This window comes from Vulpes vulpes, chromosome 15 (assembly GCF_048418805.1).
Source record: "Vulpes vulpes isolate BD-2025 chromosome 15, VulVul3, whole genome shotgun sequence".
NCBI lineage: Eukaryota > Metazoa > Chordata > Mammalia > Carnivora > Canidae > Vulpes > Vulpes vulpes.
This window is the reverse complement of record NC_132794.1, coordinates 1481873-1507020: the sequence shown is the minus strand read 5'-3', so window position 1 is coordinate 1507020 and position 25148 is coordinate 1481873. Positions and strand designations below refer to the sequence as shown.

General features: G+C 61.7%; 1 protein-coding gene across 5 annotated transcripts in view; it reads left to right on the top strand.

Annotated features, from left to right (window-relative positions):
- Window positions 1-25148, top strand: part of SLX9 (SLX9 ribosome biogenesis factor) — a 34490-nt gene that overhangs the window by 1312 nt on the left and 8030 nt on the right. For 2 of the 5 annotated variants that reach the window (XM_025985493.2, XM_025985494.2), the window contains exons 3-4: window positions 2768-2876; window positions 18220-18288. In XM_025985493.2, the coding sequence (XP_025841278.2) occupies window positions 2768-2876; window positions 18220-18288 (178 nt within the window). Of the gene's footprint in view, window positions 1-630; window positions 818-1296; window positions 2293-2767; window positions 2877-18219; window positions 18289-25148 lie in introns of those variants that run through there. The other 3 variants (XM_072738952.1, XM_072738951.1, XM_025985495.2) reach the window with 3 other exon arrangements.

Sequence of the window (25148 nt, the reverse complement as noted above, 5' to 3'; positions counted from 1 at the left end):
CTCTGGGGTCGAGCGGCCTCGCTCCCTGCTGCACGTTCTGGCCCGGGGCCAGCGGGCTCCTGCCCAGCCTGGGGAAGACGCCGCGCACACCTGCTGTGTCCCTGGTACCTGGGTGGCCTCTGTCCTCTGGAGGGTCGTGGGCTCAGTAAGGCCTCGGAGGTGTGAGTGGACACTATGCGGCCACCTGGGCCCTGCGGCTGCGGTCATCGCTGTAGTGTCCCCTGGCAGGCGGCACCCCGCTTTGCAGGCGGCTGGCGGCTGCGCTTCCAGGGGCTGCGGTGGCTGAGTCCCAGGGCCGGGTGCGGGGAGGGCGCCGGGGACACGGGGGCGCGGGGGTCAGCTCTCCAGGGGGCCGGCGGCGAGCCAGGGCTAGCACCCGCACCCCAACGTGCAGGACCCGCCCCCCCCTCCCCCCGCAGGTGGCCCCACGGCCGCCCGCCGCGCCAAAGTCACCCACACCTGCCGGGGGCGGGGCCGCGCGTCCTGGCCCCGCCCCCTCCCGCCCGGGCGCCTGCGCGGCGGGCGGCGCGGGGGGGGGGGCGGGGGGGGAGCGCGGATCCCAGCCGCCCGGCCCCTGTTTCCGCCCGGCCCCTGTTTCCGCCCGGCCGCCGGCGCGCAGGACCAGCTTCCGGCCGGCGGTGGGACGCTCGCCGCGCGACTTCCGGCGGCCCCGCGGAGCATGGGGAAGGTGAGGGGGCTGCGCGCCCGCGTGCACCAGGCGGCGGTGAGGCCCGCGGCGCAGGCGGCGTCGGGCCCCGCGCCCCCGGATCCGGAGGCGGCCCCGGCTCGGGAGGCGGCCGGCGGGCTCGGCGCGAAGGTGAGCGGCGGGCGGCGGGCGGCGGGCGGAGTGTGTCTGTGTCCCCGGGACGCCCCGGCGCCGCGCTCAGCCTGCTGCTCTCGGGGTCCCTGGGGCGGCGGCGGGCGCCTCAGCCGTCCTCGGGGGCCGGCCCCGCCGTGCGTGTGGCCCCGGGGCTGACCCTCGGCTGACCCCGGGCTGCGACCTCCGGGCTGTGACCCCCGGCTGTGACCCCCGGCTGACCCCCCTCGGCTGACCCCAGGGTGCGACCCCTGGCTGACCCCCGGCTGACCCCACCCCGGGCTGTGACCCCCGGCTGTGACCCCCGGCTGACCCCACCCCGGGCTGTGACCCCGGCTGTGACCCCCGGCTGACCCCACCCCGGGCTCTGACCCCCCGGCTGCCATCCCGGCTGACCCCAGGCTGTGACCCCCCACGCTGCGACCCTGGGGCTGTGACCCTCAGCTGACCCCCGGGCTGCGACCCCCAGGCTGCGACCCCCAGGCTGCGACCACAGGCTGACCCCTGCCCCTGTGCCTCCTTTGGGCTGCAACCCCCTTGCTGCAACCCTTGCGCCGACCCCTGGGCCGCCTGGGGGTGTTGATGCTGCCCCGTGGCCAGGCACAGCCGCGGGCGGCGGACAGGACGCGCTCCACGCCACGGCTGCGCTCCCAGTCTTCATAACTTCCCAGCCGCCCTCTCCCTGTTCGCCGCGGGGAAGTCCAAGCCCGGTCCGAGTTCCGTCACCCCGGACCGCAGGGTGAGAAGGAGCTCGGTGCGCTGGCTCTGAGAGCTCTGGCAGTGGTGGCCCGTTTGGCGCGGACACGTCTTCCCGCGTCCTTAGTGTATCCAGAGTTGTGCAGCCGACACTACGGACTTCAGAACGTGTCTATCACCCCAGAAAGAGACCCCGGCCTGTAGGGCGTGGCCCCCAGTCGTCCTCTGCCCTGCGGGGAAGCTGGGCCAGCGGGAGAACCACTTTGTCGGCCTTCCCGCCTGCGGTGGGGGTGGAGGAGGAAGTTCCACGGCCGGACCACACCGGGGTCTGGTCACGTGATGACGTCGCAGTCCTCAAAGGACACCAGTGGCGCGCATCAACCCCTCGTGTGTGAGGGTCCAGAAATGTGAAGCTGTAAAGCACCACCGTGGACGGTGTCCGAATGGCCACGTGACAGAAGTGAGGACTGGCCGTGTGCACGCGGCCGGGGGTGGCACTGCCCCTCACCCCCTGCGGCTCCTCCTTGGGAGGGCTCCGCTGGGGTGGCCTTCGCTGCGTGGTCCTCGCAGCCGCCTCCCAGGCTCCAGCCCTGGCCCCTGTGATTTTCCTCGTGTGTCTTGTTTACTGACTTTCCTCCCACCCTGGGAGCTGCTGAGGAGCGTGGGCTTCTCGTTGAGGTGCCCTGTGCGAGCTCTGGGTGCAGGCCAGCCCCTCACCTGGGCCCTCAGGCTAGTTCCCGCTCGCCCCAGTCCTGGAGCTTGGACCTGGAATGAGCCAGGTGGGCCCGGGAGGTGGGCTCTGGCTCAGCACAGTGTGATCGGCAGTGGGGGGGTGTGTTGAAGTCTCCCTGTGGGGTGAGCGCGGGTCGGAAGCCTGGGGAGGGATTGCTGAGGTCCAGCAGTGGTCATGAAACACAGGGTGCTGTGGGAAGGATGAGATGGCGCGGGTTCGGGAGGAAACCTGGTTCCTGTCACAGTGCGCCGGGGGCTGACCTCTCAGCTCACGATCGCTGCCGATCCCGTCTGCTCTGAGATGGTCCCCGCGCCAGGAGCCCGTCCGGTGTTCTGAGGCAGGTGGGAAGTGGTGCCTTAGGTTCCCAGCTGGGAGCTCCCAGTGGGCTCAACCCGGGGGGCTCTCCGGGAGGAGCTGGCCTGCTCACCTGGACGCCCCGCCAAGGGCTCCCCCGCCCCAGGACCGACCTGGCCTTGTGCTCTGGAGCCGCAGGGAAGTCTTCCGTCTTCTTTCCTTCCTAGGAATGGGCTTTCGTGAACAGTGATGTTTTTGCCGGGACCAAGATAGACCCCAGTGCCTTGGTGCAGAAGCTGGACCCAGACACGAGGAGCGTTGCTTCCGTCAGGAGAGGTGAGAACGTGCGGCCAAGGTCCGGGTGTTTACAGCTCTGGCACCAGGCTGGTCTAACACACTCGTGCGTGCCAGGCAAGCTGCAAGTTAGTCTGTACATTCTTGAAAGGCTTTTTTTATTAATGGAAAAGTTTTAAGGTGCACCCTTTCAACACATACAGGGTTATTTTGACACAAATAGCGTTTTACTCATAAATTCTTTTAACATATATTTCCAGGGGCCCTGGGGGGCTCCGTCTGTTAAGCGCCTGCCTGTGGCTTGGGTCGTGATCTCAGGGTCCTGGGATCAAGTGCCGCGTTGGGCTCCCTGCTCATCGGGGCGTCTGCTTCTCCCTCTCCGCGGCTCCGCCTGCCTGTCTGTCAAATAAATAAAATCTTAATGTATATCTTGAGGGCTCTTAAAGTATTAACGTGCAATACTGCTGTTACATGTGAACCTATTAGTGTTTCCACGTCAGGTAAGTGCAGAGCGCTCACATTGTGGCTTCCAGCGGCAGACGAGAAGAGAAGGCCATCCCAAGGGGGAAACCTGGCGGAGTAGGGCCTGTGTGTGCAGGTGCCTCCGGGTGCTGATTTCTCATCTTCACGGCCATGGGACGTCCCAGGAGAGGGACCCGTGGTGGTCAGTTTCGGGATTTTCTGCTGTTAGTCAGCTAAGGGCAGCGCGGGGAGGGCTGCCTTCCGCACCTGTCGATCCCATTTGCCTCTGGCTCAGGGGAATCCTCACGGTGGCCAAAGCAGCACGTTCCGGGGTGGCTTGTTCTCATCCCTCACTACCCTCCTGCTGACTGTGTCTCAGGACGAATGCCGCCTAGCAGGTGGCAGCTCGGGCTGCGTCCCACCCTGGTGTGAGCCCTGTGCTCCTGCGGGGACCCGGGGCCAGGGCAGGCCTGTACCTGAGGCCGGGGGCATGTAGACTCTCTGCGTGTTCAGCGTCCTCTTCTGGTCTGTCTACACATTGGGACGGTTTTTATCGCTTTTCTTAGACGTGGGTGAGCACTGTGTGTGTGGTTCAGGTTAGCCCTTCTGGGGTGTTTACACGGCCCAGGAAGTTACTCCTCCAGGTTGCCGACAGATGCTGTCTTCCCGCGGTGTGGGTGGGCAGCCAGCGGGAGATGGGCCCCCTGGGCTGGTGCTCTCGCCTTCTCGTCCTTCTGAGTGAGCGGCACGTTTGTGGGCGCTCAGCCTGCAGTGACGGCCCACCCACACCCATTGCCTGATGCTGAGCACTGGGCTCTTGCCACCTCCATCCAGGGGCCTGGTGGATGTAGCTGCAGAGCGCGTGGCTCTTGTTCCTGGGCCGCTGACAAAGCTCTCTCAGGAGGAGCCGTGACTGTTGAAGTGCAGGCGCACACCTGAGTAGGTGGGCTCTCCACGGGCGCCGGGCCCACTGCCTGCAGTGGGGTCTCCGTGAGGGGCTGACTCCAGGTGAGGGCCCAGGGCAGGGTGGGAGAAGCCGTCTGTGCCGCAGTGTCCCCGACAGCTTAGAGCCTTAGTGTTTAGTTCTGGGTCCTGCACTGGAGCCCTGGCGCTACACACCGTTGGCTGCTGGATTTTGGAGCATCTGGTTAACTGCATCTGCCAGGCAGGCGTGCCACGTGGCCGCCTGGGAGCTGTCTGGGGCCCCTTGAGCATGCAGGTAGCACTCCCATGTCTATGAGGGGCTGGCATCCTTTGTCCCCCTTCACAGAGGACGCGGCACAGGACGAGGTGAAGTGGCAGTAGAGGGGCCCAGTTCGCTGATGTAGGACAGCAGGGCCTCTCTCTGGCACCGCTCCCTGCAGGGCATGGTCACAGTCCTCCCACATCCCTCCCCTCCCCACCTCTCCTGTGCAGAGAAAGCAGCTGAGGCTGTGTGCCCACCTTAGGGTGGTCCCCAGCCAGCTCCAGCATCACTGGGACCCCCATCCCGACCTGCCTGAGCTTGTTTCCACCACCGTCCTGTGTCTGTGACGCCGCCACATCAGGATACTGGCCAGGAGCCTCGCAGGTCCTGCTTGGCTGCTAGAGGAGCACAGAAGCGCCTCCATCTTTTCCCATCTCCTCTTGACGATCCTGGACCCCAGCCCTGTCCTCTCGGTTCTTCGGTTCTTCGCTATGCATGACCCAGTCCTTCCTGATCTGATTGGGTCCTAGCAGCGCTGCAGTCCTGTGGGAGTCCCCGTGGTCACCGCAGATCTGGGACCTTGCGCTCATATCTCTGCTCAGTGGGCGAAACTCAGTTACCTCTTGGCTTTGTACGGAGTCTGAGGGCTCTTTAGAAGATTCTGGAGCACCACAGAAAGCACGGCCACCCAGAAAGAGCAGGACGTTACTTCCCAGCAAAGGGAACATTAGAAGTCTGGGTGGTGTAAGCCTGAAAACCACGGGGGTTGGGGCGGAGGGGAGGCGGAAGGAAGGAAGGTGCTTGGCTTTCTTTCCGGGACGGGCAGTCAGGTGTGCTCACAAGGAGACACGAGGAGCTCAGGAGAACAGTGTGTTATGCTCTCAGGTCCTCGAGACAGGAGCAAGCACATGGGGCCACGGGGCGGGAGCACGAGGGAGGTTAGCAGGCCGAGCACGGGGATTGGCTAGCCCGGAGCAGGGAGTCTCCCCAGCCGGGAAGGTGTATTTTTAGGACGTCAGGATACCATCGCACGCAGAAAACTAAACTGCTTACAGAAGGAGAGGGCCTGGCGACGGGCTGTTAGCTCTGTGGTCTTGCAGTCAGCAGAGCTCGGAAGGCCTCAGGTGCAGGTCTGGGTCCCGGGGACCCTCAAGTGGCGTAGCCTGGGGCCGAGCTGCCGACGGGTAGGAGTGTGCGCTCGGGAGCCCACGAGCTGCAGTCCAGGCAGGGCACTGGCTCTGCTCTGGGCCGTGTTCCTCGTCCGTGAAAGGGCGGTAATGACGCTGCTCGCCTCCTAGGTTTGGCCTGTTTTGGTGAAGACGGGTTCGCAGACGGGACGTGTTTGACATGGTGCTTGATTCTAGCCCAGCTGATGCTGCGGAAGCCACGGCCCCTCCCCTGCTGGCTGGAGGTGCCCAGACAGCTCAGGCGGCCGTGCTTCAGCCTCCCCCTGCACCTCATCTCCCTCTTTGCCCGCAGCTCTTCCATCTTGGCCTGCGTCACCTTGTCTCCCAACTGGCCAGGGCCCTGGAGCCTACAGGGAGATGACAGATGAGCTGGGGCTGGTGGCCTGGGGCAGGCGCAGGGCCTGTGGAAGGTGGCATCTGCTGCCCGGCCACCTGCTGGGCCGTGAGAGCGAGCGTGCCTGTCAGCCTGCATTAGCGCAGACGTGTCCCTCCTGGAGTCCTTGCCCTGGGATGAGTCACAGAAGGAACTGCGCCCGCCTCCGGCCGCCGTGCCGCACCATGCCACGGGTATGGTCTGGAGGAGGCCGAGCCCGCGGGGGGAGCCCTGGCCTGGTTGTGGGGCCATCCCCTGGCCCATTGTACATCCCCACCCTGTGCACCCGTGCGGCTCCCCTTCCCCAGCATACGTGCACATGCTCCTCCCGTGTGCGGGCCTGTGCTCACCACTGGGCCCGTTTGACCCTGTGGGTGCTTTGCAGGTGCCATCTTTCCTGAGTTTGTGCAGTGAGCCTTTGGGAGCCCTGCCGGCCTAGGAGCCAGGTCTTCCCTCCTTGGGCCCACCTTCTGATCCCGGGCAGGACACTGAGCTCCCAGTGAGGTGCTCTGGGGGGCTTCATCTCCCACCCTGGGGGCAGGAGGCTGTGGTGTGGAGCCGAAGGTCACCCCCAGTTCCTACAGCAGATGGCGCCACCACCAGCAGCAGCAGCAGAACTAGGCTTTGCCGAGGGTCGGGCTCTGTGGGCTCATGGACCTGTGTGCGAAGGGGCTTTGAAGCTCTTCCGCACCTGCCTTTGGGGGTACCCGGGGGTCCACGGTGAGCATCGGGCTCCTGTACCCTTCCCCTGCACAGGACACCGCTTTGCTGGTTCTCTTTCTACTTCTGTATTCCTCTGTCTGGAAAGTTGCAGAAAACCAGCTCCGTTGTTCTCACATGGGAGGCGGGCTGTTGGGCCAGTGCTCAGCCCCGTGGCCTGGGCTGGCAGTGCTGGCCCGGGACCTGAGCCAGCAAGGCCGGCACGCGAGGACAGGCCTGGTTAGGGAATGTGGTGGGAGGGAGGCAGGGAAGCACGCTGGCGGCCGCATGCTGGTGGTGCGGGGGCTGCTGACAGGTGCTCTGGGGGCCGAGTGCACTGGGCCAGCCTCCGGGCTGCAGGGCCTGCAGGGGCTCCCGGGCGGAGCCTTGGGCCTGCCCTCTGGGGCTCCGGGCTGCAGGCCTGTGACCTTCGCTCCCGCCCAAGCAGGTGCAGGCCTGGAGAGTGCTCGGCAGAGGGCGGCAGAGCTGCGTCTCCCGTGAGGCCGCTGGGCTTGGAGAGGCTGCCCTGCCTGGGGCCCGAGCTCCTGCGCACGATGCGGGGCCTTGGGGGATTTTGTAAAGTTCCCCCTTCAAAGACTTTTCGCACTAATTCCTCCAGCCGTGAAGCAGGGGCGGGACAAGTCCCCCGGCAGGTTTTCCCTCCTTGTCCCTGTGCCACCCTGAATGTGAGAGGAACGAGGAGAGGGGATTGTTGCTCTCTGGACCAGCCCAGGCAAGAGCGCGGCGGCCTTGCTGGTAGTGGTCTGGGGACCGCCTGGCGAGGGGCTGTGTGAGCCCCGTGGCTTCTGGTCCTCCTGAAGACCGTTGCAGGGGGTCCCCGAGGTCTGCAGCGGGCGAGGCCTCTGTCAGTTTGGGAGCCAGAGAGCCTTCCTGTGTCCTTGCTGCTGCGCGTGGCGCCCGCCCGCAGGAGGTGGCCGCGTCTCCTGTGACTGCTGGCTGCTGGCTGTGGGCTCCTCTGCTCTCACCAGGGTATTGGTTCCTTGCTGTGGGTGTCGGCCCTGGGGGGGAGCGGCCCTGCCCAGCCCCCGGTAGGGGCACCCACTGCCTCTGGGGGTGTCCTGACTTGGCGGGCCCGAAGTCTGCGCCCCTGACCAGGTGGAGGATTGGGCAGGGTCTTCTGCTCTGGGCCTGCTGGCAGCTGCCGGGCCGCTGTGCTGGAATGCGGATGGCATCTGGCCCTGCGGTCACGCGGTGCCGGGGCAGGAAGCAGCCCGCCTTCGGGCTGCTGGTGCCTTGGTCTGCCTCCAGCCCGTTGGTTGTTAACAACAGGAAGCAGGGAAGGGCAAGGTCAAGGGCACAGCCCAGAGGAGCCCTGCTTGGGTGGTTTTGAGAGGGTATGGGTGTGAGGCTGCGGGGCGTGGGGCCTGCTTCCTGCCCCTCTGTCATCCGGGCTTTGGGGGGAGGAACGTGGGAGTGCTTGGTCCTGTGCATGGATCCCCTTCCTCCCCAGTTTGGGACAAGCCAAAGCCACTTCATCTCCAGGACCTTCTTCCAGTTTCTAGACGGGCTCGTAGCGGGAGGTAAAGCACAGGAAGACCTGGCTGAAGCCCACGGGCCCTGCGGCAGCCGTGTGAGGACTTGTGTGCACAGCGTGTGCTGAGGCAGATGCGCTGAGGATGTGGCCTGAGGTGCCAAGGGGCCGGGAGCCCCCGGCATCCCCGAGGCTGCAGCTTGCCTCCGCCCCTCCAGCTCGCAGGAGTCTCTGCCCATCCCGGCAGCCCCGAGGGCAGTGAGGGGGCTGACTCTGTGCTGGAGGAGGGCTGCTGGCTTTTAGGTGTCTGTGTGGGCTCGGGCGGGGCCCAGCCGGCCCCTGGTGTACCCTGCAGGCGTGCCCCCGCCCACGCCCTCCCCGCACGCTGTTGCCCGGCACTGGTGACCCAGATGCCAGCAGAGCTACACAGCCCACCTGGGGGTGGGGAGGAGATGGGACATGCCAGCACGCCGGACTCCTGGAGGTGGTGTGAGCCACAGCAGGGTGGAGGCCCCACAGGTCATGATTCACCAGGTCCAGGGCCTCAGGGACAGTCATAGCGCCTTTGAGCAATGGACCCCTCCTCCTCCCATCAGGGGTTCCTGGCTTGGCTCAGGGTACACCCAGGTGAGTCATCCTCTGGAGAATGGAGGGAGACCATCAGGGGAGCTGGGCAGCCACCTCGCAGGACTAAGGCCCAGGGTCCTGCCTGTCTGTGGGGAAGGACGAGGATGGGACCGGGAGGACCGTGCCCCACTCTACAGGCCGGCCGCTGGGGTGCCACGCTGCAGGGCCGTGGTGTGCCTGTTGGCCGAGGCCCCAGGTCGAGGTCTGGATCGGGCTCAAACCCTGGGGGTGCTCGAGCCTGCCTGTGCTCCTGGACAGCTCTGGGCGTCCGTCCCACCCTGACCTGCGCCCGGGCCGCCTCCTGGGCCAGTGGGCAGTGCTGGTGTGAGGAGGCGTCCGTGTCCGGGTGTGCCTTTCACTCCCCCGGGACCTGGGAGGCCAGCTCTTCTCAGGAGGCAGTGAGTGGCTGTCCCGTTAGCCTGTTCCTGCGAGGGACGTGCCGTGGAGACACTGGAGCGGCTCCCGGGCCAGCCTGCCCAGGAGCGTTTCCGCGTGGCTCCTGCTGCTGGTGGGGGCTGCCTTCAGCCCGCCAGCCATCTGTATGCTGCTGCGTTTGTCCCAGGAGGTGACCTCTGCTGTCTCGGGGGGCAGTCAGGAGCCTGCCTGCTCGGCCACGTCCTGCCCATGGTTTCCTCACTGGTGGCCTGAGGCTTTCTGTGGTTGGCCCCCTCATGTGCAGGAGGGTTGCTGGGGGCCCTGGGCGTGCATCCTTGCAGAGCTCTGACTGCAGAGCGTGGCCCGAGCAGGTGACGGGGCGGCTCCTGGCGACCCCCTCCTCTGTCCTAGAGCGTGTGGTGGTGGCACACCGGCAGCACGGCCAGCTGCGTGTCCGTCAGGCTGAGGTCGCTTGTTGGATTTACCTGTCCTAGAAGGAGTTTAGCGTGCACGGTGGGGGAACACATGGCCTCCAGATGGGCCATGCCAGGGGCCAGCGTCTTGCTGCAGCAGACCTCTCCACGCATGGGGTGGGGGGTGTTGCACATCGGTGGGAGGGAGCAGATCTGGGCTTGCTCTGGAAGCTGGGGTTGGGGGGGGCAGGGGCCGGACTGGCAGAAGCACCTCACTCTGTTCTGCTCGAGGTCCTGGCCCCCTGAAGCAGAGCTGGTGCGTGAGTGGGCGCCCGAGGCCTCAGCCCAGCACGACTGGCTGAGCTCTGGCAGAGGCGTGGAAGTTCGAGACCGGCCTCCCCCTAAAACCACTTTTGTGAAAGGTGACACTTCACAGTGGAGAAGGGTGTGCATCCAGAGAAGACAGCGCCTCCTTCCCCACCGGAGACCGCTGCGCCTGTGTCCCCGTGTGGGATTCTGGGTCCGAGACCCGCTGCGCCCACACACTGACAGGTGAGCGCTCACGCCGCCTGCCCTTCTTGTGAGCCGGCCTCATGGCCCTTGGTCCTGGGGCTGCACCCCACGTGGGCCCCGTCTGGGGGTCCGACTGGGATAGCCCTGGGTGCCTCCTGCAGGGTTCACGGCGCCCTGGCCTGCCTCTCTGCAGCCTGGAGGAGACGCGGCAGGCTGGGGGTTGGGGGTGGGGGTGGGGGGCTGCGCTGGCACAGAGCTCCTCTGGCCGTGGAGCTGGGCCTGGTTGTGGCGGGCCGGGGGTGGGGGGGCTCCGTCATCACCTGATACCCCCCGAGCGTCTCTGCTCCTCTCCACCTCTCCAGAACCTTCCTTCCACGGGGGGGATGCTGTCTTCACAGTGCTGTCCCCCGGCATCGGTCTTCGGACCCTGTGGGGCTGTGTGGCCACCGGGGGTCACTCCCGCGTGAGAGGTACTGCTCTGTGGTGCGGCCGTCGCACGTGCTGCAGGAGGCGCGGTGGGGAGATGCTCTCCGAGTGCGGGTGCTATTTCTAAACCTGGCACCCTGGACCTGGCGGCAAGGAGCTATTTCAGGTTCTCGACACATTTCTGCTGCTCGCGGAGCCTGGCAGCAGCACCCCGCCGGGCTGCCTGCTGCCGCTCATGTCACCGGTGCCCGAAAGGAGGCCTGTGCGTGGCCTCTGCTTGCCCGCGCGGCCCACCTTATGGGGGCTTCGTGCCCAGGCGCCTGGCAGCCGCTGCCCGCTGCCTGTCTGCCAAAGCCCACCTCGGTGCTCAGGCGGAGTCCGGGAGGTTGGGGCCCTCCTGTGCGCCTCCTGCCCTTGCCCGTGACTTCCCCGCTCGCTGTGCACACTTGGTGCTGGCCGTGCTCGGGGAGGCCGTGTGGGGCCTGTCTGGCCAGGAGTCTTGAGCACGGCCTGTCCTGGCCCTGTGGGATCATCCCGGGTGCCAGAAGGTTGTGGGGAGGGGCGAGGAGGGGAGTGCACCTTGCCCAGGGTCCCCTTGCTCCCTGGCAGCAGCTGCTGGGGGAGGCTGGCCTTGGCTTGTGTGTCCCAGGGTGGGGGTGCCGCCTGATGGCCCTGCTGGGGGCCTGGCTGTGACGCGGCTGTAGAGGTGGTGTCTGAGACAAGGGAGCCCGAGACGGTGGGCTGTTGGCCTCTGTCGTCGGAATGCGTCTGTGCTGCTCGTCGTCCCTCTGGCCCCCTCTGGACGGTTCCCCCACCTGGTCTCCTGACGGCGGCCTGCGGAAGGCCGTGAACATGGGCCAGGTTGGCGCAGGTAGGATGGGGCGCCGAGGGGGAGCAGACGGGGTCCTGCAGGGATGGGAGCCCGGTCGCTGGAGGACAGTCTGCCCCGAGGGGAGCCCAGCAGGTTGGCCGAGCCCCCCGGAGCCCCTGGGTACTGCCCGTGGGTGCTGCTCCTCGTTCCTCCCGTCAGTCTGTTGGCCGGCAGGGCCACCTCGGAGGAGGACAGCTCTGAGGCCGCAGAACCGAAGCCGCCGATGGCCGCCTCACCATGGTCTTTGTGTTAGAAGTTGGCCCTAAGGGTTTTGAATTGACGTGCGCTACGATTTGGGGTATCTGGGAGTTCCATCCTGGGAGAGGTTTTCATCAACCAAAGGGTGCTTTAGCAGTAAAACTTGGGTGTGTTTTTTGAGAATATGTTGATGTGGTCTCTTCGGTTAATAATCTTGTCACTTTTCTTCCCAGACGCTGTCTCAAGTTAGGGAAATTAGTCCCTAGTTTTCTTATATCTTTGCTTATTTTATTTTATTTATTTATTTTTTTATATCTTTGCTTTAAAAAAAATTTTATTTTTAACGGTTTCTGTCTAGAAAACAGGGAGAATGAAGGGAACAAAATGTAGCTGCACCGTGTGCAGGTGACCTCCTTCTCAGGCTTGCCGTGGTGGGGAGCAGGCCCTCCTTGTTCAGGCTGCATCTCCGGCCTGGGGCGGGGGCCGTCCTGTCCCTCCTGGGGAGCCCACGGCACTCGCTCACCCTGGCTGGGAGGGATAGCTGCTCTCCTCGGGCTGGTGTCAGGCCACCGCCCGCTGCTCCAGCGTGGGGACTGCATGCAGGGACTCTGGTGCAGCCACCCCCCGCAGGCTTCTGTGTTTCCCCCGTCTGCCGCGTGGCTGGCCCTGGCCCCTCGCTTCCCTGAGTGCTGGGCACGGTTGGCCATCAGCACACGCTGACCTCGCTCCTCTGCAAGGCTGCTGGGGTTGGTGTATGATGGCAGCCACGCTGCAGAGCACGTCCTGTCCACCCGTCTTGGTGGATGCTGGTACATCCCTCTGTAGATAGAAACGTAGCAGCGGAACTGCTGAGTCAGATATGCAGACGTTTAAAAAGTCCGTGGATGGTTTTAGGAGCTAGATGGTCCCTTGGCCCCCGGTTTGCATCACAAGTCCCCACGTGTGGCCCAGGGTATTGGTACATGCCTCTGACTGGGGACCGGGCGCGAGAAGCCCATGAAACAGCAGCAGGCCCCGCCCACCGGCCTGCTGAAGGCGCGGCCCCTGGGGAGCTCCCGCTCGGGGTGCGAGTCTGCCTCTGCCTGTGGTCCGACTGGCCGGTGTACGCTTGGGTCTCTGCCGATGTCGGGTGGACCGGGGGGGGGGGGGGTGGCTGGCCTGTGAGCCGGGCCCTTCCTCAGCAGCTGTTAGCCCTGCTTCTCTGTAAGCAGCCCAGTGCTGCTCCTTCCCGTTCTTTTATGCGGTTTGTCTTTCCCGTTGATTCAGAAAAGCTGTTTAGGAAGCCGCCTGCTTCGCTCCCTGTTGGTGTCCCCATCGGTGATGCCTTTTGAGTTTCTTCACGTAACTTTTTCGCTCCAGAAGTTCTTGACCTGTATGTAGCCACATTGACACTTCCTTCATGTTTGGTGACTCATTCGTGTTTTTCTGTTGTACTTTTATGGTTTTGTTGCTTATACATTTCACACATTGGGACCTTATTTTGATGCTAAAGGGATGGGAAGGATTCCCTCTTTATTTCCCCCAAATCTGTGTCTTGGTTGCACTTACTGAGAAGTTGTGATACAAGTGTCTGTGTCTGGGGCTGCCCTTGCCCGAGGTTTCAGTCACGCCATCCTGCTCCTGAAGCGGCTCTGAAACCTGCGCTGCCTCCTCCTGTTACCTGTGCCTGGTTTTTTGCACATCTTTGTTGTGACACAACAGGTTCTTGACATTTACTGGAAAGCTAACTACGTATTGATTTTTCTTCAGGTCCATGAGCACATCCGTGCTGCCCGGCAGCAGACCGCATGGCAGGTGGGCTGCTGGGGCGCAGGCCGTCTTGGGTTGCAATCCAAGGGTCTCTCCTGGACCCTCACAGACCCATCCCATGGGAACCCTTACCCAGATGAGAAGGTTGCTGTGTGCCTGCTGCTGGAGATCGAGCTCGCTGTCCTGCTGTAGGAAGCTGTGTCTCTTGTCAGAGCGGCTGGTACCTGAGTTTGTGCCCGTCCTTCCCCGGGCTGCCCCAGCCATTTTGGTCTATAGCTGAGGTTACTGCCCAGGGCTGTGGAGGTGCCTCAGGCCCGTTGGAGGGTGGGGACTGGAGGGGGCCCTGAAGGTGGGTGGGTGGGGCACAGGCACAGCGTGTGGGAGGCCACCCGTCTTCCCATGCTCAGCATGGTCAGTGGGTTGATTGTTTTTAGGTTCTGGAGACTTTCTCTGATCCCCAAGGGAGAACACACGCTCACTGGGTCACATAGGGTAGGCCAGACCTGCCCTAGAGTTGGCATCCCTGGCATGTGCCCTGAGCTGGGGTTGGGCACTCCGGCTTGGATGACCCGCCCCAGAGTGTGCAGTCACGTTGTCACTTGTCGGAGATGCTGCTGGACACCTCTCCTTCCCCTCCCCTAGGGTGGTGGGACTGTAGTGTAGACTCTAGGGGATCTGGACGTGAGGCACACCCAGGACAGTGACCCTGGGAGGGACTGCGGCCCAGGTTTGCCTGCCATGCTTACACACCTCCCACCTGCGACCAGAGAGCCCAGCATAATCCCAGCCACCCCCGTTTCTCCAAGGCTGATGTTCTGCTGCTGTTCTGCTGTCCCGGGTCACATAGAGCTGACTGCATGGAGAAGGTGACTGGAGATTTGATTTGCTCACTCTGTTGTAAGAACTGGGACAGTGCACGGTGACCCCACACATAGGTCTGTCGGCCTTGGCGTGGGAGATGCTCGTTGTGCTCTCTTTGCACGGTTCTGGGCAGGGTCTCCTTCTGGGCCTCAGGGGTTCCCTTTGTGAAATGGCCCAGCTGTCTGCAGGGTGTCAGGAGGAATAGGATGTGTGGGACCAGCACCCTGTAACCACAGTGACCATGAGAGGGAAGCCGACAAGGTGGGGTGGGAGTAACCAAGAGCCAGAGCAGAATTTGAGGGATGCTCTGGGGCTGGATCTGGGGTGGTGGTTCCTGGGTAAGACGTGAACTAATACCCCCTGGTTGCTGGCCCCTGTGGCGGAGGCCCCACTGGCCTGCTGTTGTGTAGAAACGAGTCAGGCCATGCTGCGGGGCAGTGGTTGGCCTGTCCAGGGCTGGGCCCAGGGAGAGGGGCGATGTGGGGTCATGGTCGGGTCTTGGCACCAGGACTGGACAGACCACCACTGTGGCCCCCTGAGCATGTCCTGATCCATCTCAGCCCACGGTCATGGGGTGCATCCCCTTTCACAGGTGTCGGCTATGACACTGAGGGTGCTGTGGTGAGCAGGTGCCAGCCCGGCCAGGGGCCTGGGGGCGGGAGCCAGAGCAGCTGCCGGGCATGTGAGGGTGCCTCCGAGCTGGGCTGTAAGCCAGCAGGGCAGAGGACACAGCTGGAGGCACGCGGGCTTCCTTACTTTCCCTGCTCCCCTGTGTGTGTGTGTGAAAATCTCCAGGAAGGAGGCCTCCCCGGGCCAGGCCCCCTCTCCCCTGCCAGGATCTGCGGATCTCTTTCCGCGGCCCTGAGATGGCCTCCGAGGATGCCTCTGCTCCGGGTCTGACCGTCCAGGGACAGTGAGGGGCACCTGGGCGGCTGCCTTGCCACGCTGAGCCTCAGCCTCAGGCTCTGGCTGCCCAGACCCCGACACCCCCACTACCACCTCTGTGAAGCCTGTCCTCTGGCCCACTGCCCAGTGCGCCCCTCCTGCCCTCTTGTCTGTCTCGTTCAAGGCTGTAGCCTCTGTGCACAGTTAGGACTTTGCCTCGCCTTGGGGGTTTGGGCTTTTGGAACCCTCCGGATTTCCTGGGGGCCCGCGGCAGGACACAGGTGAGCAGGCCTTGTGGCACCCATCCCCATCCTTGCCGTCTGGAGCCTGTGGGGCCTTCTTGCCGGTGCTTCCAGGAGCTCCTAGGGCCTCACTCTCCAGGCGCCAGCTGTGTACAGGGACATCAAGTTCGGTTCCTGTGTCCCCTGTGCTGTGTGGCCAGGCTCCTGGGCAGAGGCCCTGGGGTGGGGTCGGGGCACAGGCATCCCTGGGCTCATGCTCAGCCTGTTCTTCGTTCAGGTGCAGCAGGGCTGGGAGTCCGTCGGTCTTTCCTGCTCATAGACTCGTTTTTGTTTTGAACTTATTTCAAAATTACAGGAAGTTGTAGGAGTGCCGAGAAAGCATCTCCCAGAACCTTTGAGAGAGCGAGCTGCCTCACGTCCCGGTGTCCGATGCTTCCCTGGGGGGCCACCCTCCTGCTTCAGCCTGTTGGGCGTGCGAGTCAGCTCTGCTCCTGTCACTGGCCTCGCTGCCCAGGCCCGCAGGCGGCACTGTCGTCACCCCAGGTGTGGCTTGACACGGCCCTGCGACCCGTGGACTGTCGCCCCCACCCACAGAGGCCCCTGACGCCCGCACAAGCCCGCAGAGATGCCCTCCCTGCCCCGCATCAGGCCGCACTCCCTGGTGGCGGCGGGGGGCGGGGGTGCAGCAGGAGGAGCAGCGGTGCCTGGGTCCCCCTGAGCAGCCCCGGGCACCCTCTCACACCCGCCCCCATCCTGAGCGGCTGAGGCTGACTGGGAGTCCCGACGCCTCCGCTTTCCGCTTTCTGGTGGGGCCGGGAGGTCAGGGCGGCTGGGAGAAAAGTAGGTCAGCCCCAGCGCGCCTGGAAGTTTCAGCACAAGGCCGCGGCGCCAGGCCTCACTCCCGCCGAGGGGATTCAGTCCTCGCGGAGCACCGCTCTCACGGGCTCTCACGCACGCTCGGAGCTGGAAAGTCCCGTCTGACAGGCGCGCCGCCTCCTCTTGCTGGAAACCATCCGCCCTGGGTTGCTCCTGCGTCGGGGGTCAGGGGGTGTTGGGGCCGCCGGCAGGGGTGGGCGTGAGGTGGAGCTGGAGGGAGTTGCGCAACAGAGCCTGCCTGTGCCCCAGCCCGGCTAAGGCCAGCTTCTGGCCTGGCGCCCCCCCCCCCCCCCGTCGGCCTTCCTGCGTTCCTGCGGCTGTGACGTGGGGCAGTCAGCGGGCACCCCGGAGCCTCACACCGTGCTGGAGCCCCATCCTGCCTGGCCGCAGGGTGGGTGCACGGTGGGCTCGGATCACAGCTTGCACCTGATGCCAGAGTCACCCTGTGCCCTTCATCCTAGAACACAGAGGCTCTGAAGCCCCGAACCCACGAGAGCTCCCCGCCGCCCTCACAGAGGCAGGCTGGCCCAGCACCGCCAGAGGCCACCGAGCATCCTTGGAGCTGGACGCAGGCCGCTGGGCTCGCCCAGCAGGGAGGCAGAGCCCTGGGACGTCTGGCACCGTATCCCCCTCGGGCCTGCGCCCTGCGGCCGGCCCCTGTGCGATTTCTCAGCGCTGGAGAGGTTGCACTTGGGCCGTGGCTCTGGGTTTACCCGTGGTGTGTCTGTCCCCCTGGGACCAGGGTCCCAGGGGAGCTGGAGCAGCTTCGGAGGGCCCAGCTCAGGGCCCCACGCCGTGGAGGCCCGCCGCGCTCAGCTGCCCTGCTTCTCTCTGGGCGGGTCCCCTGACCCCGGGGGCAGGTATGGCCCCTCCGACAGAAACGTGCCCAGCGCTTGTAAAGGTCCACAGGCTCCTCCAGTTGGTTAGTGAACGAGTGTGACCTTGTGCCCCTGCCTCCGTGGGCAGTGGGGATGCCGCCTCGGCACCTGGTAACTGCCGTCCACGGGGGCACTGGGCAGGCGGGGCTGGTGGCCTGGTGCCCGGCTGGTGGTGCAGGTGCAGGGCCTCCCCGCTCCTGAGGAGTTGGGTGCGGGTGGTCAGCCCGGGCGGCCGGAACGAGCACCACACCCGGGCAGCCCAGGCGGCGGGCGGCTGAGGTCAGGGTGCTGCTGGGGTTGGCTCCCCCGAGGCCTCTCTCCCGGCTGTGTACACGGCTGTCGTCCCCGTGTCCTCACTCGTCGTCCCCGCACATCTGCGTTCTGATCCCTTCTCGGGGACACCATGGTAACGTCCTTAACAGCCTTGTGTTCAAACACAGGTGCACGTGGAGGTTCTGGCGATGACTTGAGCGTATGCGTTTGGGGACCAGCTTAACCCGTAGAGGGGATGTGCAGGCACCCGGGGTGAGGGCCGGCCCCCCAGTGAGGGCAGCTGAGGGGAGCGGGAGGTTGGCGGGAGGGCAGCCGGCGGCCTGTGTTCTGGTGAGGGAGGTGTCCTAGGGACAGAGGGCGTGTTCTGGGCGGGCGAGGCTGGGGACACGCTGAGGACACCTTCCACGCTGGCCTCCAGAGAAGCTCCGTGTGAAGAGAAGTGGACTTTTCTTACTACCCGAGGGGAATCCGCGACAAGGTCTGGGACCATCTCTTGCTTAGACTGTGCAGAGAAATTACAGACGGGGTGACCGGGAGCCTCTGCTCTGGGGGCCGGGTCCCCGGAGCCACCGGGCTTCTCTGCCCAGCCGGAGAGCACCTGCTTCCTCCTTGTGAGCTGTGTGGCCTCTCTGGCTGCCTGGTCACCTGCATCCCGTCCAGAGGTCCTCCTGGCGCAGCCCCGCAGGAAGCGCTCAGGGATCCGTCCTGACACGGGGCCGCCGCCTGGCCTGGGGGCCCAGTTCCCGGTCCTCCCTGTGGGAACGGAGCACCGCGCTCACCCGTGTGTCTCTGTCCTCAGGTGCGGAGGCGAGGACTGTTTTGCCAAAGAAGGAGAAACTGAAGCTGCGGCGTGAGAGGTGGCTGCAGAGTAAGTTTGTCCCCATGCCCCCCGCCCTGCACAGCAGTGCCCTGACTCCCTCCTCCCCAAGCACATGGCTCTGGGCTCCTGGTGCTCAGGGCTGGCTCATCAGCACGCAGATGACTGCTGTCCCGAGGGTTTTACAGGACAACCGTCCCAGGGCGCGGGCCCGCCACCTTCCTGTGAGATTGTGCCTTGCAGACCTTTCTCCAGGCCGAGGCAGCCCAGGGTGCTCTGGGTGTGACGGGGCATCTGGCCCTTCCTTCCCAGGGCCTGTCTGAGGGGCTTCGTCACGTGGCTCTAGCAGACGCCTCCCCATGCTGGGTGCCTCGCTCCCACCAAGTGTCTTTGGAAAAGAGAGTTATTTTTCATGATCCTGAATATTCACTGATGGTTTTCTAAGCATTTTCTTAGGAGGCTTGCTTTGCAGTTTTTTCTTGCTGTTCTCATTTTATTTTATTTTATTTTGTTTTTTTAAGATTTTATTTATTCATGAGAGACACAGAGAGACACACACACACTGGCAGAGGAAGAATTAGGCTCCCCATGGGGAACCCGATGCGGGACTCGATCCCGGGTCTCCAGGATCACACCCTTGGCTGAAGGCAGGCGCTCCACTGCTGAGTCACCCAGGGATCCCCTGCTGTTCTCATTTTAGTTTGATTCTGCTGACTTTTTTTTTTTTGTTGTTCATTTATTTATATTTTTAAATTTTTGATTTTGCTGGTTTTTAAAATTAATTTGTAATATCCCTGTATGTCCTCTCCTGGTTAAAATTAGTTTTTTCCTTGAAGGTTTTAAAGAAAACCTATGTTTTTTATTTTCTAGAGAAATCTGTCAACTTCTTCCAGCAATTATTTTATATTTTGTCACTTTATTGGGTGTTTGTTACAGAAGTGACTCATTTGTGCATTTTCTTTCCCATAGTCCCCGTGTGGGGTTGTGCGGAGTATTCTCTGTCATCTAGACTCGGAGCAGACAGACTGGCTGTGGGCCCTGCGTGCCTCTGCACTGGATACTGGAAAACTCTCTCCGTGCTGCTCGGTCTTTTGTTGTCACTCCTCGAGCCGGGCGTGGCCACTCCTATTTCCCCTCTTAGCATCTGCTCTAATCAGATCCCCACCATCACTGGCAAGGGGCCGGCCCCTGGCCTCTCATCTTCCCAGGTCCTGTTTGTTGTCCCGTATTTGCGTCCCTTTCTTGACCTTCTCGTTACTTTATCTCTCCCATTGCAAGAGTTAAGTCTTGTATTTACTAGTCAATTCTACTTTCTTGTGCCCTAAATTATTAGTTTCTGGTTTTCTAATACCCTGTTCTTACTTTCTTTAGGTCTGAGTTACTTGGCTCGTTGTTCTTAGTGGTATCGAGGAGTGGAGGGCTGGGTGAGCTGCCCCGCCCGGCAGGGGCTTACCTGGTTTTATAGTGAAAATTTCATATAGAAAAGCAGGGAGAACTTGACAGTGAACACGCTGATTCCCACCACCTAGATGTGCCGTGGACCCTGTTCCTTACCACATCTGCCCATTCCCATCCATCTGTCCACCACCCCGTGTGCTGGCCCCGCATTCCTGAGTGAGCGGCCGTCAGGACACTTCCCCCCGGGTGATTCTGCTACAGCTCAGTATCTGCTGATGGTTCTTTTCCATCTTTATTTTGAGTGGAACTGTCATGCGATGAGGTGCAAACCTGAGGGCCACTCAGTGACCTGTGAGCAGGGCACACGCTGGTGCAGCCAGAGTCCCTGCAGGATGCAGGCCAGCCCCCTGCCAGGAAGCCTCCTGCGCCTTCCCACTCAGCGCCCATTATCGACCGCCCCGGAGGTGACCACGGTCTCGTCTTTTGAGTCACAGTTTTAGATTTTATTGCTCTCGACATCCTATAAGTGGAATCTTGCAGGGTGTGTTGTCTATGTCTGGATGTCTGCTTCGCGTGGGAGGCCTCTGCTGCGTGTAGGGGTAGCCTGTGCCCTTCTCTTGCTGGGAAGGGTTTGTCTGGCTGCACTGTTTGCTCCCACTTTCCTATTGATGGATACCTCGTTTTCTCTTTTTAGCTACTATGAAAAAGGCTGCTACGAACATTCTTTGTAGGTCTCCTTGTGGAGTATGTTCTCATTTCTCTTGGATGAATCCTTGGGAATGGAACGCCGGGTCGGAGGGCAGATGTATGCTTAGTTTTATAAGCAACTGCCAGACGTTTCTCTAGAGTGGTGCTGTGTTTACACTTCCACCGCGGAGGGGCGTCCTGGCCACAGCGAGTCTGGCTCCCCGCCGGGCAGGGCGCGGCCGCTCCTTGCCTTCTGCTCTCAGGCCAGCCGAGCATAGCGCATTGCGTGCGCGCTCCAGTCAGGTGTGGTTTCGTGGGGCCCTTTGCCGTCTGTTATCATGCTGCAGGGATTGTTCTGACGTCCCGGAGGACAGCCCTGCGTCACACGCGTGGCTGTAGATCATCCTCCAGACTGCGGCTTGCCTGTTCGTTTTCTTTTTCTTTCTTTCCTTTTTTTTAAGCTTCAGTTAGACAACGTAAAGTTCATACTTGGTTTCAGAGGTATGTCTGATTTTGACGAAGAGAAGTTTAATTTTGATTAAACTGATTTAGAAACCTTGCCCAATCTAAAGTCTTAAAGATGCTGTTCTGCTTTTCTAAAATCTTCATAATAGTTAGGTTACTTAGGTTTCTGATCCATCTTGAGTTAGTGTTCGTGGCCTGAGGAACTGGCTGAGGCTCTTTCCCCCTCCGCGTGGATGCTCAGTTATCCCGGCGCTATTTGCGATCAAGACTTTTCTTCCCTCGTGATTGCTTTGGTTGCTTTGCAGGACATTACGTGGCCTCCTGAGTGTGGTTCTGTTTGACGCCTTCACAAGTACCGGGCAGCCTTGGGGAGGTTGTGGCCTCACAGAGCAGACGCCCTCCTTCTTGGCTCTTCTGTGTGAGTCCAGGTCCTCAGCGTTTCTGTGTAAATTTACCGTAGGCGCGTTGACGTCTTAAACCCGCTACCACCACCAACCTTGGTAGGCTTGTGACCGCGGTTGCCTTGAGTATGTAGATCAGTTTGGGGAAAGTTGCCGTGTCAACAATATTGAGTCTGCAAGTCCACGAACATAGTATATTTCCCTATTTATGTGGATCTTCTTTAACGTCCGTTCTCGGCGCTGTAGAATTTTCAGGGTAGAGGTCTGACGTGGTTTTGGTTTTGGGTTTATTAAGCTGATTACTGATAGCTTCATGTTTTCTGAAGTTATTATTGATGGGATTCTCAAAAGTTTCGTGTTCTAGTTTTGTACTAGCATATAGAAGATGGATTTTTAAAAGTACCGTATCCTTTGACAGTGGTAAAGTCAGGTATGCTGATAGTTATTTTGTAGATTCCTTAGAACTTTCTACGTAAAAAATCATGCTGCCTAAAAAGGATAGAGTTTTGCATCTTCCTTTCCAAACGTGTTTTCGTGTCCTCTCTTCATCATCCAACAGGGCCTTGAACCTTCGGTGCACTGAAGGAAGGGGTGTGAACTGTGCCCAGCCCGGGGCCAGGGCTTGGGACCGGCCACACAGGTGTGCACGGCACGGTGCCGTCGAGTGCTCTCTGCGTCAGGCCTGTTTCTAAGGAACTTCCCCCAGCTTCTAGCCGATGAGCAGGTGTGGGCCAGGGATGTGAGGAGAGTGACGGGGCATGTGCTTGCCTCCTCCTCCTCCTGACCTCTGTTGGTGGGAGAGCCCAGCCCTTACAACTCTCCCACGGTCAGCATCCGCCTAGCCAGTGAAGGTGTTTTTGGAGGCTCAGCATGTGGAATGCTTTCTTGATTACACCTCAAGCCACGTAGAATGAAGGGGTGTCGGTCCTTGGCAGCCTTCCAGAGCCAGTGGAGGGGGAGTGGTAGGGGCAGGAGGAGCCCCCGACCCCCAAAATGCTCAGAATCTGCTGCTCTAGACCACACAGTTGGTAGAATGGGCCTTTCCTTGCCACTCTGCTTACCAGTGGGCTGGGCGTGAGATTCTTCCCCCAGGGAGAAACCAGCACCCCCAGAGGGGTTTACCTGGAGAGAAGTCAGTGAAGGGGCTGTTTGCAGCCTAGGTTCAGAGAGGTGGGCAGGAGGCCCCTTCCCACCTGGCCTGGACCGTGGAAGGGAGGCTTTGGTGCCAGAAGAGGGTGTAGCAGGGTCCAGGCCTCAGAGGACGCTCCAGGCACGCCCTCCCTCCCCCTGCGCCCCTGGCTCTGGCTCTGGGGCAGACGGGGGAGTGGGCTGGGCTGTGCGGGGCCGCGTTGTCCTCTGCAGCGTGCTGCCGGCCAGGGTCCCCGTGCCAAGCCCACAGCACAGAACTGACACCCAAGTTCACCGTTGCACCTCCTGGAGCCCCCAGGCTGGAATGAAAGGCACCGAAATCTGAGGACACAGTAATATTTCAGTCCCACATAAAAAGTTATAAAACTGTTTAGGAGATACAGTTGGAGCTGAAGACCCCATTCACTAGCACGCTATGCGCGGGGGAGCCTCGGTTGGTTGTGCAGGATTAAACACGCAGGCCTTGCTCTTCTGGGGGGTGGAGCTCTAGAAACGTCGTGTGCACGTGCGTGTGTGTGCTGGTGTTTTGAGGTTTTTGATTTCTATTATATTTGTGTTTAATCCTTAGTTTTTAGGGTAGGCTGGAGGGACCCACGTCTCCCCAGAAGCCCCGGGACGCTGCTCTGTTAGGATTCCTGTCACTTTGTGATATGCCTCAGCGTCCGGTAGGCCCACTTCCTTGTTGCTTGTTCTTGTAAGAAAATGTTTCCGTTATTCACACATTTAATCTTTTTTTTTTTTTTTAAGATTGTATTTATTCATGAGAGACACACAGAGAGAGGCAGAGACCCAGGCAGAGGGAGAAGCGGGCTCCATGCAGGGAGCCCAGTGCAGGACTCGATCCCAGGACCCCGGGGTCACACCCTGGGCCAGAGGCAGACGCTCTACTGCTGAGCCCCCCAGGTGTCCCTAGGTCTTTTTTTTTTTTCTTTAGGGTAAGATTGGAATTAGCTTCACAGGTTCAGTTGAAAGTCCTGTTAAAGTTTGAGGCTGTGTCAGCTTTGCAGGTTGGTTGTGTGCGGCGGCCGAGCCCCGTCCTGTGGGTTCTCAGGGTCACCAGCCCCGCACCGCCACCCGCCCTGGGTGTGGGGCCGGCCACGAAGGGTTGGTGGGGGGGTTTCTGATGTTTCGCTAGGGAGTGTTATTTCTGGCACATAACCTCTTGTCACATTAAGGAATTTGTTTCTGTTTGTGTTTTTTTTTGTAATTTTCATGGTGAGTGGATAGTGAGTTCTCTCATGTTCCTTTGACACTTCTTTTTTTTTTTTTTTTTTTTTAATTTTAAAGACTTTATTCATTTATTCATGAGAGACACAGAGAGAGGTGGAGACCCGGGGAGGGAGAAGCAGGCTCCATGCAGGGAGCCCGAGTGGGATTCGATCCCAGGACCCCAGGGTCATGCCCTGGGCTGAAGGCAGATGCAGCTGAGCCACCCGGGCGTCCCTCCTTTGGCACTTCTGCGGCGATGGTGGCCTTCCTGTTTAAACGGACCCCCAGTGGACCTCCTGGCAGATGTCCCCGTGTGCAGCTGTCCTTGGGTGCCTCAGTTACGCTCCAGGAGGGAGCATGTGTTACACACTTAAAGCGCTTCCAGCTGGGATTTGTGGACATTTGTGTAGCTGTGTGCATGTGTCTTCCCTGGAACTGCGGGCCTGTGCTTGGCTGCCCTTGGCCCCTGGGCTGGTCTGTCAGCTGCTGAAGGGGCTGCGGTCTCAGAGTGCCCACCCTGGCCTTTGCAGCCTTCCCGGGATGCTTGGCTCACGGGGAAGAGGCCACCTGGCTTGATGAGATGCTCGGTGAATTGTTGGGCCTCTTCCTGCAGGAGAGAAAGTACTGAATGGTCATCTTGTGAGTCCTAATAATCGGGAGCATTGTGGGCTTGCTCCGTGCTTGAGGGACTGACGAGCTGAGTCATCCATGTTCCCTTGAGCTCAGCTCTTCGGGGCGAGGTGAGCAGCCTTACTCCCTGGGGGCCCCAGGACTCTCTTAGGGCCCGTGGTTGGGGGCAGCATGTGTGTCCCTGACTTTGGACCAGGCAGGGTGGGCTCTTCAGAGCTTGCCCTGGGCAGCTGGGGGCCTTGGGGGTGGGCGGCACTGCCCTAGCACCGCAGGCTTGCTGAGCTGGCTCTTACCTCGGGGAGGCCTTCCTTGGTGCTTCTCCCTGGCAGGTGTGTCTGCAAACTGGTCTCTTGAAGATGCCTGTTGGGGTCACCCCTCACCACTTGCCTTTCACGTATGCTCCATGGGGCTCTGTGTGGACCTGATCCGTTGGTACCGGGCGGCGTGCTGTCCACAGTCTGTCCTCCGTGCTGGGGTTCCCGTCCGGGCCTGCCCAGTGCCCTGTGGTCACTGCCTTTCTGGATGCTGTGGCCGACGTGCCCTTAGAGGCTGTCGGCCCTAGTCCTACAACAGCAGCAGCTCACAGGGCAGCGGCCCCATACCTGGCCTGTGCAGGCTGGTGGCTGGTGGTCTCTGGGCTGCGACTCTGCCTGGCTGTCAGGAAGGTGGCTTTTCACGGCCTTTTTAAGTGTGATCCTGTGTATGGCTGGCTGTTCAGCAGGGTAACGGGGCTCAGGCTCAGGTCTGGTCATCCCACAGCAGCTCTCCTGTCTCAGCTTTTCAAGAAGAGACCTGATGCAGAACAAATTAACATCCGCCAGTGCAGAGCTTGTGCATCTTTCATGTAGAACAGCCTCTGGCTCTTTCTTCAGTGGTGTTTGAACCCTGGCCCTGCCCGCTGTCTCCCTGGGGTGAGAGCTGTACACAAACCAGTGAGCGGGCATTTCCCACCAGCCACACTGGAAATAATGA